Raw genomic sequence first — 14,308 nt, 5'->3', positions numbered from 1 at the left:
CAGTGTCTGTTTATGGAGTGTGTGCGCGCACTCCTTCCCCCGAGGTGTATGACATCCAGTGCCACTCTATCTCCAAGAGGCAGGGTCAGTTTCTGCTTACCACAACTTCTCTCCACACTTGCCCGTATGGACTCCCCATGAGGATGCGCTTGCCGTCCTTACACATTGGCGAATCTGTAAGAGATATGATATCCAGAGGGCGGGCTGATAGCTAAGGACAGTCGAGGAAAGAATCTATTGCGCACCACGAGAGCGCGTAAGAATGAAATGACTAGCGCGTCATGATATTGCAACTAATGTAACTGAGCACTTACGCAAACTTGTTCAAGTGTTTTGCTTATTTTGCTTGATTTTTTCCCTTTTTTTTGTTTTTTACTTTGGGATGATTTTGTTATCGCCAATTTTTATGGAAAATGCACATCAAACCTGAAATTCTTTAGTTGGGGAGAATCATTGCATGAGTTTCCAAAGTGGATTTCGCCTTCAAACCAACGTTAAGAGTGGATAAGATACGCACAGGACATCGTTGCACTTAGCTATGTCTATGCACCAACTTTTGGACTTTACCCAAGAGCAGGTTGCCTGCGTGTGCGAGGTCCTTCAGCAAGGTGGGAGTATCGAACGTTCTTGGACGATTTTTGTGGTCCTTACCTGCTTGTGAGCACCTTCACAAAAACGAGAGCGTATTGAAAGCGAAAGCAGTGGTAGCTTTCCACCGAGGCAACTTCAGGGAGCTCTACAAAGTATTAGAGAGCCACCAGTTTTCTCCGCACAACCACCCTAAACTCCAACAGCTATGGCTAAAAGCTCACTATATTGAAGCGGAGAAATTGCGCGGTCGTCCTTTGGGCGCAGTGGGAAAATACCGCGTGCGCAGAAAGTTCCCGCTGCCTCGCAGCATTTGGGATGGAGAGGAGACCAGCTACTGTTTTAAGGAGAAGAGCCGGTGTGTGCTTAAAGAGTGGTACACCCACAACCCGTACCCTTCCCCGAGAGAGAAGAGAGAACTGGCCGAGGCCACGGGCCTCACCACGACTCAGGTCAGCAACTGGTTCAAGAACAGAAGGCAGAGGGATCGTGCCGCTGAAGCCAAAGAAAGGTAGGAAAAAATTATTGAGGCTTTTCTGTACAATAATTGTTCACCAAAATTACCATGTTCATACAATTTAAAAAATGCCTAATGCATTTAATAAAAGTTATATGTATTATAGTTTAAATCTAATAATTATAGAACAATTTTAATAGATAACAAAATAATTAAGCTTTAAGAAAATAATCGCATTTGATGACATTATTATGGTAATTGTGTTTAGGTTATTAATGTATAGTTTTAAAAATGTACATTAGAAAAACTCTTTAAAACAACAAAATTTTAAATTTAAATTTAGATTGACATGACATTTTATAAATAGTATATTTGGTGACATTATCAAGGCATTGTTTCAGGTTATTATATAAAATTTTAAAAATATTTTTAAAACAACATTTACAATAATATGACATCTGAATATCTTCAAAATCTTGTATAGCCGACGTGTAAAAATGTATCCATGTGCTTTCCTTGTAAAAACAACATTAATTTAACAAAACATATATAAACGGATAAAACGGATAAACGGAATAGGCTTTCCATTAGTCGGAGATCTTTAATATGACTGTTAGATATAGGCCAATAAAATAGATTGTCATTTACAAAATAGTTTAAAAGCATTTGCTCAAAACTTTTAATATCACCCTAAAGGTAAAAACAAAAGTAACCATTATTTTATTAGGTATATTTAGTTGTCTTTTATTTGGTATATTTAGTTATGCATGGCCCAGCTGTTTGCACTAGCAATTTTAAGCTTTGTTTGTTGCTTTTGCACGCGTGCTAATGAATTTGAATGATGTGCTCCAACAGGGAAAACGACGGTGCAAATCCTAACGGCCACAACCCACTGACCTCTCACGTGAACGAAAACAAATCTCTATGTGAAAGTTCAGATGATGACAAATCCCCCGCGGGGACCCCGGATCATACCTCCATGAGTCCAGCGATCCTCATGCCCTCCAGTTCAGGTCTGCCACCACTGCACAGCTTCGCTCCTCCTCCCGGGCCCAGCGCCTCCATCAGCGACACTCAGAGCCACCACCACTTCTCCATGCACGACGGCCTTCTCAACCCCATGACGGCCAGCCTGGTGGAACTTGGATCATAAGGAATGAAAGAAACATTTGACTTTCCAACCCAATTACTATCTTCGTTAGCATATACCAAAAATGTTATTATTCAAGTTTAGAGGACATTAGCCAAACAATTCTCCAAAACTACAGTCCCAGATGACGGGCCTACGTGAAGAACGATGTTATCAACTATTACTGTAACATTTTAGCCTAATCATGCGATAGTTTTGATATGTTTAGCTATAAAATTAACTAATAAATATATATTTAATAAAGTCAGAATGAGTTGTCTCGTTGTATTTGAATAATATGTTCATATGACATAGGTGGATCTTTTTAATCATTTTATTTGTATAAATCACCATCATAATATGCTTAAAACGTATTTTAAATATTAAGGAAGTAAAGTCGTAGAGGAAAATACTGTGGTTATTTGGATTTTTAATTTTACACGACGCTTGCGTGTTTAGGTCTAGACCTAAACCACTTTTATTTTTGTTTGCAAATACTCTTGTTAAATAATGACTGTTTATGTTAAATTTAAAATAAGTTTTCCATGTGTCAAAAATGTTTTCATAAATATTCGTACAACTTGTCACAATAGTTTGCCATACTACATAACCATATGAGTTCCTCATGCATTTTTCATCAGCAATTAAATTCAGCACGGGTGATTAGCAATAGCGCAATTAACGTATCACTACAGATTGTAACCTTAGAACAGCTGTGATTGTAGATAAAGAGGCAGCAATTAAACCAAAACATTTTAAATATTGTTTAACATAAACATAGATTTAGATTTCATTTTATTCTGTTTTTATTTATTTTTACTTTTAAATGTTTTGTTACATTGTTTTTGACTTGTGTTTTGGTCAAATTTATGAACCTATACTGCCACCTATTGGTGATATGTCATTATTAAACATACCTGAAGTTTCCTCATTTTAAAGTAATTTTTAACATTGAGGTAGCATTGAGGGGTAAGTCCACCCCCAAAAATAGAAATAACCGAATTATCATCCTCAAAAATTGTTAAAGGGGCGACACGGTGGCTCAGTGGTTTGCACAGCAAGAAGGTCGCTGGTTCAAGTCCCGGCTGGGCTAGTTGGCATTTCTGTGTGTGCATGTTCTCCCCGTGTTCGCGTGGGTTTCCTCCGGGTGCTCCGGTTTCCCCCACAGTCCAAAGACATGCACTATAGGTGAATTGAATAAACAAAATTGGCCGTGTAGTGTATATGTGTGAAATAATGGGTGTGTATGGATGATTCCCAGTACTGGGTTGCAGCTAAAAGGGCATCCGCTGTGTAAAACATAACCTAGTCTATATGCATATCCATTCCGCCGTGGCGACCCCTGATGAATAAAGGGACTAAGCCGAAGGAAAACGAATGATTAAAAAATTGTTAAAGTTGCATCCCATTACACAGCAGCGCTATGTTCTTTGAATGGCAAAAAGATTTCAAAGTAATATTTTTAGTACGGCCTGCTAGAATAAAAATGGCAAATATGGCCAATCGAATTATGCGGGAATTCCAATTAAAGGGTGCGAATTCCAACATTGAAAGATGAAGGTAAGACTTAAGTAGCTGTAGCTAGGGAAATATTGAATAGCTGCTACTAATGACAGGATCGAAAATGTTCAACAAACAGTACTGAACGTACTGCCTAATCGAATGTCTCGCTCAATTGTATCTATTCTAATTAAAAATGTGTTATTGACTTGATGGCATGCTACGAGACAAACGATCTGCGTTTTTGACAAGTGAATGTATGCGCATTTAAAAAAATATTAGCCAAAAATATTTGCAAACAAATTGCAAATTCTGATTGAAACACAATTCTATTAGCTAATCTATACCTTTATATAAAAAGACGTAAGCTCCCCAACCGAATTCCCTCCGAGTTAAAATAACCTGAAAATTTGCACTGCCACCGCCGCGTAATGAACTGCTTATACTGTAGGCTATAAATGAGTATGACTTAAAAGCAGGCTTTCCGGGATGGTCAATATGAAAGTGGAGAATAAGCACCCCCTGCCGGCCACACTTGCACTTTCGAAAGCACCAGGCCCAATCATCCTGTCAGAATATCAATTTTTTAGTGATGAATTATAACTATTAAGATGGCAGAAGTGTAAATCAGATGAAATAAGATTTAAATGTTTATTTTTTCTGTGAATTTAAGTAAAACTAAACGCATTAAACTTAAATATTTTTAAGGCTCTACCATTACAAATTGTGCATTTCATTTTTTCAAGGCTTTATTGATTTAACAGTTTCACAAATTTCCTCTCATTATATTTCTGACTGATCTTTCTTAAGGGATTATCACATCATTATCACATTATAATTGATACAATTGTAAAATAACTGCTACACAATGATAAAAAACCCTATATCTTATAATAAGGCACTATAAATATTGAAAAAAAAAAACAGGCTGTATTTTTTAAATGAGATATCATGGTAAATACTGTGAAAATCGTCTGGGAATAAAACTTTGTGGAATCCATGCATTAAATTAAGTTACTTTAATGACTGTGAATACAGCAATAATATATTAAAGGTTCACACATGATGCAACTGACTGAGTTGGGATTGTGTCCCAAAAAATAAGCAGAATGAATCAAAAATTTATTTATATAATATTTACATGTTTCCCAGTGTTGGGTTGTGGCTGGAAGAGCATCCGCTGCATAAAAAATATGCTGGATGAGTTGACGGTTCATTCCACTGGCGACCCCAGATTAATAAATAAACTAAGCTGAAAAGAAAATGAATGAATTAATGAATGAACAGTAAAATATTTTAGCTAAATAAAATAAAGAAAAAAGATAATCAATTAATTATTAGTATTTCAGTGTCATTGTATTAATAAATTGTAATGCAACCCATAAAACATAACGGTAATCTGATAATGAGTAGCCTATTTTAAAACAGTATTATCTAATTATATTGTATGTAAAATTATTGTATATAAAAGTATTACATCTTTCAATCAGATTACAAAATCCAGATTACATTTAATCAGCTATGCACTGCTTGTTTTATACTAAGCTTGTCTTCTCTAATGTTTACCACATGATGGCGACATAAGGACATGAATAGGAAGTAAAAGCGTTCATGAAAAGTTCATGCCATATATCATCTATCTCTATATATTGATTTAAAAGTCCAAAAAAGACATAAAAAGTATTAAAAAACAAACAAACAAACAAAAAAAAACAGTTCAATAAAACTTTTTTGTTCTATTGTATATAAATAATATAAATGCTTTATGTAACAGTTTTAACAGTCTGAATATCAGCCATGTAAGCGTCACAGCTGCAGCACGCGTTTGGCCTGAATTGAAAAGTGGCCAAGCATCTAAACCAAAGGGTATTATGACACAAAACAAAGGTGCGTCGAGAAAATGTAAATTTGTCAAAAACATGTTGTCAATATGTAATTGTTATATTATTTTTTTGAGTATCAATTTGCTTATCGCCGACTAGCTTTGCCTGGAGTCCGCGATTCGGTTCTAAAGAAGCCTAAAAACGTCAGGTCAAACAGCTTACACCCAATCATTCAGGTATGCGAAGGATAAAATATGGTTTTAAATTTTGTTTTTCCGTCTTTATTTGTAGAAGTTCCTATTGTTCTTTTGGTGCCTCGTCACATTTAGCCAAGGGTCATCTAATTTTAAAGAGATTTTAAGACAAACACCCTAAGCAGGCCAATTTTTAGTGATAACGTCTTGTATTAGCTTCTATGCAAATCTCTACTAAGTGATAATGACACAGACCTCTTGTGTTTTGTCCGATACTTGTCTTACCGTTCGATATTGATCTAAACGGAAGTCGCTTGATCGGAGTATTGTTGTTGTTTCCTCAGGCGAACGCAGCTTCTTTTGGGGAGTTTAAGATTTGGGTGGGTACTGAAAGGATGTTTGGAAACGCGTTTACACGGATGCTGTGCGTAATCGAATTGCCAACATTTTTTTTAAATTGATCTATTTATTAATTCACGAAATAATGTAGAGCATAAATCAAATTGAGGCAAACACTTGAATCGGGTAGCCTATTAATGGAACAATTACGCATAGTTTATTTCACTAACTTTACATCACTATTATTAACATGTTACGTTTACTTAAAAAGTGCAACCTTGAAATTACACAAAACTGCACTTGTGGTGTTCTTAAGAGGTGCGTTGCGTTTAGATTATTTTATAGCGTCGCTGCATGCAGCACAATGAATTCAGGTCAAGGGGAACTGCCGCGTGAATAAACACGAATAAAAAGTTGTGCTCAGTTAAGCGCTCAAATCAAAGGGGAGAAGAGGGAACAGGAATCCTCTCACAGTAAACGACACACTCGTTCTCTTATATGGAATGCTATTAAACATACAAACAAACCATCCGCTTTTTATTTAGCCTTGTGGTAGAAAAAGTGAAGACTTTATGCAGATAAATGGCGTTTAAAATCTTGAGATTATGGTGTAAGTAATGCGTTTCCATTCTGCGGCTTAAGTTTTTTTTATATTATTATTTAATCTTAAGTTAAACACGCCGTGAATAGGCTAAAATGCCAACACCCAAATTTTTGTTACTTGTGTTTTTTTTTTTTTTTTTTTGAAATGTAAAAAAATGTCCAGCTGATTTAAGGTGAAAAGATTTGATTATTTGTATTTTGTTTTTTTATTTTGACTCCATACTGTTAACGGTGGATTCATGTATTAATTTTCCCCGTTTGTTCGTTTATTGATTGATTTTAACAACAGCCTAAATAAACCAGCTGTAAATTACAGACAATTGTTGTTGTTTGCATTATTGTTCTGCGCATGTTTTTGCGTTTTGTTAGAAGTAGGCTATTTTAACAAATACTTAAAACTGTTTTAATTAGCTAATTCGCAAAATTAAATAAGAACAAGCATGAATGCTGCAAGAACAAAAAACTTAGGAAATTAAAATAGCCTAGTATTATTGTAAAACACGTTTGCGTCAATGAGCAAGACGTCGATGATGATAATAATAATAATAATAATAATAATAATTATTATTATTATTATTATATAATCATATAAAGACTGGCTAATAGTAATACATTTAGGTGAATTGTTAAGATTTAAAGAAACAAAAGAAAGAATAAAAACAAAACTTACAGGCTTTTTGGCTTTTTTTTACTTAAATTCTGTTCTTGCTTAGTAGACTGACAAAGGATTAAATCACTCAATGAAAATAAAAATGAACAAGAAATTATTAATAACAAATATTGTCCCCTGTATTTTTTCTGACAAATTGCTCAATGCCAAGTCATTAAAGAAACAAATAATACTCTGATAGTCGTTATATTAAATTATATTTATTTGCATAAAAGTGACCCATAACACTGTGTTTTCAGCGCCATTAACCCATTTACAGTATAAAAACGAGCAGAATGAATAGACACTTAAAATCTCCAAGCACTTAACAGACAGTTACTCACGCTTTATGGACACAACATAAAGAAATTTGCAGGAAAGAGAGTGGCGTAATTGCGATACCATATACAAGCATATCTAGACAAGCCTAGACCTAAGGAAAACTTTGAATCAGACATGGACAATTCAATATAAATCTTGAGATAAAATTAGTATGAACATCTCCAGTCGAGTAAAAGACGAGGGGGAATAAAGGTGCTTTTGGACTTCAACGATTGTCTGATAAACACAAAATAACAAAATTGCCTCTCCGCTTTACTTCACTCATTTCATCGAGCATCGAGTTCTACTTTTTCGGACTCCACTTCATAAATGCCTTTTAAAAATGCAAAATATTCACAAATGAACATGCAAAATGGTCGTGTATAGGCCTTGGAAATGAAAGAAAAGGGCGTCAGTCCGTTGAAGCGCTGGAAAAACAGCATGCTTTTCTCCTTTTGTCGAACACAAGCTGGCAAAATGGCCGGCCCCCATGTTGCCCACATTTTCTCACAAGTTCATTTTTCTCTGGGCAAAAAAAATGTTTTATGTTTGTCCGACGGTGCATCATACATCGAAATCAGAGTCACTGTCTGTAACTGAGAGAATTGTCCCACCGTCGCCTCGTTCATTCATACTGGAGACGCTGGTCGTGGGGCTGGCGGCCGCGCACGGGGATTCCGCCGAGCTGTGCGGTGTGCAGCCCGATTCTGACATGGACCGCAGACTGCTTTGACCCAGTCCGTGATGCTGAAGCCTAAAAACAAGAATTTGGAAACAAGAGTTATTATGCAATGTGGTATTTATTTAAACAGACTTGATAAAAGTAGCCTATTCTTTGAGCTCGATGGGTTACAGTGACTTTAATATTAATAGAGCTGAAAAATAGGTTAAATTAGATGAGTAAAAAATGTAGTTGGGTTACTAGCTAAAGCCAATGATAAAAATGATTCAAGCGTTAGTCTATATATTTTATAAACTTATATTTTCTCTTCATCGAAATATATTTAAATTTTTGTTATTTGAGAACAAAAACATTTACACACTTTAAAACATTTAATTTCATTCAAATAAACATTACGTTTGTCGTAGTATTGTCGGTTTTCTTAGAAAAAAATAATGTAATATATATATATATATATATATATATATATATATATATTATTATATATATATATATATATATATAGTAGTCTACTCCAATGCTTGTATTATATTTATATTTAACATTTAAATTATTTATTTAAATTATATTAATGTTTGATATCTCCATGCATATGTAAAGATGTATATGTATATGTATATGTAAAGCATAACAAAAACTACTGCTCCAAATACCATTACCTAAAATAATTTTTTGTTGCTGCTTAAATATCTGTTTTTCATTATTGTTTTTAATTTTATATTAAAAACGCCAGTAACAAAACGTGTTCAAAGCTTTAACAATTAAGTGTCAGATATGATTGCTCTTCCAAACAAACAAACAAACAAACAAACAAACAAATAAACAGCTGCTTTTGTTGATTGAAATAAATAACTAACAATATTCAATGTTTTTTCCACAAAATTCATGCACAATAATAATACACAATTTGTATTTAAAGATTGCATTGATATCTATAAAAGTATTTATTTTATTTCCTCCCTGATTTAAATTCAAGTCATGAATTAAACTGACCTGTTTTTTGCAGCTGCCGCCCTGTCTCTCTGTCTTCGATTTTTAAACCAATTGCCCACTTGAGTGGGAGTCAGTCCAGTGGCTTGTGCCAGTTCCCTTTTCTTGCTTGGATTGGGGTAAGGGTCCTGTAGGTACCACTCCCTCAACAAACGCGAGTTCGTTCTTGAAACAGTGGTCTTCTGTTCGCCATCCCGATGGTCCGTGGCAAGGGAACTTCTTGCGGACCCGTATTTATCAACGGTCCTAGGGGACGGCCCGCGCCGCTTCTCTGCTTCTTGGTAGTTGCGCTTCGAGCCACATCGCTTGCAGCTTTCCATGAGAGTCTATTTGGTGAACCTTGGGGTTTCCAGGATGTGGTATAATTCACGGAAGCTTCCCCGTTGTGATACGCGACCACCGCTCGGGCTCGCTGGATAGACTCGTGCTTGTTGATGGCATCGCAGGCTCCGGGTGCCACGGGCAACGACCAAAGGAAACGTCCGAGCCTCTCGATGTCCCCGGTTTTCCTCCAGCTGTCTCGCACACGCTGGCCACCTGTTCCGCCGAGAAGTTTAGGGTGGGCAGCTGAACACATCGGTAAGTCCTCCGGGACCTCGCTCTGGGAATGCTGCCCGCCAGAAGCAGAGGGCGAATCCGCGAAATTGGGCAGGAAAAGATGTGAGGGATAAAGCTTCTAAAGGAGACCTGAAAACCATGGAGTCGCCGGACAGAGACAAACAGACGGGGAAAGACGGAAAACCCGACGTCGTGTTGCGCTGCTATCGCCGCAGTGCCACCGAGCGCGTAATATCTACCCTTAATCAACTTGGAGTGCAACGGTGAACATTTTGTTTCGCTTTTTCTATTGGTCTTCCTGGTGTCGTGCTGTGGTTGTCATGGCAGCCCTGCCAATCACTGTCAAGCTTGCCCGTCATTAGCCAGTGCGCGCTGCCTTTCCACACATTTGCTTCGCGCGCAGGGTTTTATCGTCGCTCCAATCAGAACTGGCCACTCACTGCGGGATGTTTTCAAGCAGGCGAATGGTGCGCCAGTTCGCTCGACGGTAGGAGGATTAATAAATGGAATTTTGCTGTATTTCTGCGAATTTGCTTTCTCGAGTGGGTGTGAAAGTTTGAGCGCTAGTCCACACAATAATAACACATCGTTTAACTGTTAACCAAATATATAGAGTGAGATAACTGTTTAATTAAATGTGAAAAATAGGCAGTTGTTTGTGCAAATGCAGTTTTATTTGCACATGACCGCGATTTAAAAATATATTATGATAAGAATAATTGTACGAATATTTTCATTCTAAATAAGAATCAATTTATCCATAAAAACACATAGTTTTAAATTTATAGTAGGCTTATATTCACATTTATAACAAAAATATATAAATCAATATTGTTTACATGAAACATCTAGTATTCTTGTCCAATCTGTTACATAAACGTTTAGATAGGCTACGCGTTTTAGTCTGCCAACATAATGCGTATTCGGCGTAATTATTATCAGTTTTTTTTTTTACCTCAGTTTAAAAGGCGAGATAAAATGTCAGTAGGAAACAAGATCGGTCCTTGTTAGGCCTGAGTCAAATAACATTCTTTCACAAGGCTTTTTGTTTGCACCAAGCGTGTAATTAATGCCACAAACAAGTTAATTCACTTGGCCTAATTGTCTGTTATCCTGGGGCTTAGCGCTCTTAATGGCCTTCTCTCCAGTGGGCACACCACTACTGTCTTACATTAAAGATTAATGTGTACAGTTGAAAGGTGCTGATGTCTAATGATTTATCATTAGTGATTAATGGGTATTTGTTTAATACAAAAAAGAAAAGAAAAAGTCGCTTTAATATTATGCATTTTGAGCGGTTTTAAAAACGGCATTGCTCCAAGGCAAGATTTAACTTATCTTTTCTACTAGTGTTGGCATAATAATAACTGCAAACACAAAGCACTAATCTCACGCCCCGTAGACAAGTAACGAGACCGTCTTTGTTCATCAGGATTAGTTAATTGGCTGAATATCGTGTTTCACTGCAAATATGAACCTTTATTTACCAAGAATTGAGCACAAAAATCAACCAAAACACTTAAAGGAGCGCGTTTGGTAAGCTCAGAATAAACCGAAAATCTAGGGATTTATTTTTATAGTAATTCAGCAATACTGAGTAGAGCTTTTAATAAATAATGACCTGAAATAAAATACATCAACAGTTTCTTTAGTACATTTTTATCAGGATAATATAATGTATAATTAAAGCGTTATGACTTACAGACAACTTAAACATCTGAATCTGAAATGACCTCGACATGATACGGCCAAGTGGACAGTCACATCCAAATCACCTAGTGTTAGACAAACTCATTAGGTCTACACTCAAAACCATTTATTAAAGTTGCAGATACAGGATACACATTAATCTGCGATTACTTTTGGATTCTAGTCGCTGGAGAAGTCTTAATAATCCACGGCGAAGCTTAGAGCAGCTTTAACGAGGTGGGTTGGCTCAACTACACTTACAAATCAGCAAGAGAATTGCAAAACAAACACGATATTTGACATGTGAAGTTGTTCTTCATAAAATTAGTTTCGTTGGCGCGTAATTGTCGCATTTGATCCCTCTGTGAAGGTGTCCAGACAGTATAGCATTCAACAAGTCGCCCTTCACATTCACCGAGTTTCCAGCCTCTGACTCTGGGAGAAATCATTCAATCGTTCGCGTTGATCAGCACCAGTAGTTAAACAAAAATAGATCCACATTTAAACCAAAAATAATAAATGACCTCCAGACATTTAATACGATTCATTCAAACGCAAGATTTATTTATTTTTTAATAACAGACCGAGTCCACCTCTTAGTTAAAGTGTAACCTTTTGCGTCGGATTTTTATTTGACGTAATTGTCATTTAAGTGATGCTATGAAAATTAAAAACTGAAATCCGTGTATGCACATGCACAGTGTGTGAAAGAGAATTAAAAGTGGGTTATACAGTATTGAAATTGACATTTTTTTCAATGCCATATTTTGGTTACCTCGTGCATTTTAATTAAAGACTGCAGTGTGTTAACTCTCCCCACAGAGCAGATGATTGGAGCCATCGAATGTTTGAATGGACCTTGCTATGCTGAATATGAAGACATTACTGGGCATAAATTAATCATTTATATTGGACAGCTGTCTACAGTCGCCAACCATATTCATCAGTTTCATATTTAAATATTTATTGCATATATAGATCTGCCCTGCTTGCTTTACCAGCAAACCCTCTATAGTCTGAAGCACACCAGAAAACATAGTCAACAAGACAAGACAACAATGTGTTTTATTTCTCAGAAACTATAAATTAGACTTGAACCGAGCATGGAGATAAAACAGCAGTTTCATCCAAATTAATCCTCACACTGATCCATGTAGCATATGGCTACACGCATGTAGTGTTTTAGCAAAAAATGAGGGTAAAATGATATTGAATAAATCCTCCTTTGTCAAGGCTATTCTATTAATCAAAGCTATTAATCCAAACCTCTCATCAGAAGTGGCTGTGATAATCTTATTTTGTTTAATAATGCTTTTCTGGCCAGAACATGCCTGGCCGGGGCTATTGCAAATGTAAATTGTGGCTGCCTACTTACAGAAACATAAGCTCATCCTGTCTGAAGTGAGATTTTCTGCAACAGTGGCCCATAAACCAGTGTTTAACAGTATTGTCACTGGGACAAGCTGCTTAATGGCACTGTGCAGTTTACCTTGATCCATGTGCCCAAGGTTCAGAGCATAATTTTTTAATAGCAGTAATGGCCATATGACAATGGATTTTGCCAAGAGATGTATTGTGAGTGCATCGAGAGGTTTTTCCATGCTAAAATCTCTCTTTGAATTGGGTAAAAGCAATGTCATGCTATGTGTGTGGTGTGTGTGTGTGTGGTTTTTTATCCACACCTGAAACTGAAGCTTTAGGCATCTTTATTGCTCAAGTCATGAGTAAGAGCCCAAAGGTTGCCTCTCCTTGCACTGCAGCACAGTCTCTCTCTATAGCTCGTTCTCTCATTTCCAAATTCTTTCATTTCCTTTAAAGCTCTTCCTAAGAGCTGTTAGTCACAATATGTGTGGAAGGTCACCTAAGTAAGTTTCAAGGTGTTAATCATTAATGACCATTAAAATTTCATCTTGGGTTAAATTGTATCAAAGAATTAAAAAAAAAATACTAGTCTTTTCTACTGTAGACCTCTGCCCACCCCAAACTTCTGTTCCTAATAGCATGTTTAAATCTGCTCTAAACCACAGTATGAGCATTATTAATATTGCGTCTTGCAAGTGTTTATTTATCCTAATGTCCTTTTAAAACATGTAGACTTTTGATTTTTAAGTTTGGATAAGCATTGATGAAGATGGTTTTTTGAAAAGGTGCTGTCAAGCCTCGAAGAATAGCAAAAAACCCTAAAACCAGCACAGGGATAGTGAAACTAAATTTGGTAGGAATTCTGTCCTCACACAGACGTTTGAATAAAAGTCTTTACTCAACTGTAAATTGTGACAATAATTTTGTAGATTGGAGCTGGAGCACCACTGGATAACTAGATCATTCTGTTGAAGTGAATCAGTTGATTCATAATATAGATCTGACTCAAAAGAAAGATTTGTTCACAAATCAACAATACTGCACTGTAAAACCCAAAAAGTTACAGTTAACTCAAACCATTTGAGGAAAGCAACTGCAACAAACCATTTAAGTTCAAAAACGAATCTAATGAGTACTGTGAACTTAATCCATTTGAGTAAACGAAGCAAATTTGAGCACAGTAAAACCCAATAATGAAGAGAACTCAAACCAAACTGAGGACTGTAAAAACCCATTAAGTTTAAGCAACTCAAGCCGTTTGAGGAATCCGATTGCTACAATCATTCGAGTTAAAAAAACTAATCTGTATGAGTACTGTGAACTTCATTTTAAGTTGAAGAAATTAGGTATTAATAACACATTTCCTTTACACTGAGTTCAAAACTCTTTTCAGTAAATTCTGCATTAACTACACTCGTTTAATT

The 14,308-nt window shown here is 36.2% G+C and overlaps 2 protein-coding genes across 2 annotated transcripts; one reads left to right on the top strand and one right to left on the bottom strand.

Moving 5' to 3' along the window:
- Window positions 1-398: 398 nt before the first annotated feature.
- six2b (SIX homeobox 2b) lies at window positions 399-2,439 on the top strand. Its single transcript, XM_056469522.1, is given in 3 exon segments — window positions 399-625; window positions 627-1,099; window positions 1,901-2,439. Coding segments are annotated over 3 exon segments (858 nt in total). The 5' UTR covers window positions 399-538; the 3' UTR covers window positions 2,199-2,439.
- Window positions 2,440-7,545: 5,106 nt separating this feature from the next.
- six3b (SIX homeobox 3b) lies at window positions 7,546-9,973 on the bottom strand. The gene is given in 8 exon segments (XM_056469804.1): window positions 7,546-8,357; window positions 9,279-9,562; window positions 9,564-9,602; window positions 9,605-9,655; window positions 9,658-9,786; window positions 9,789-9,857; window positions 9,859-9,940; window positions 9,942-9,973. Coding segments are annotated over 8 exon segments (876 nt in total). The 3' UTR covers window positions 7,546-8,167.
- Between the last annotated feature and the right edge of the window lie 4,335 nt (window positions 9,974-14,308).

The sequence above is a fragment of the Danio aesculapii genome, chromosome 12 (genome assembly GCF_903798145.1).
Source record: "Danio aesculapii chromosome 12, fDanAes4.1, whole genome shotgun sequence".
NCBI lineage: Eukaryota > Metazoa > Chordata > Actinopteri > Cypriniformes > Danionidae > Danio > Danio aesculapii.
Note: the sequence above shows the minus strand (reverse complement) of the source record. Positions and strands in the feature narration are given on the sequence as shown.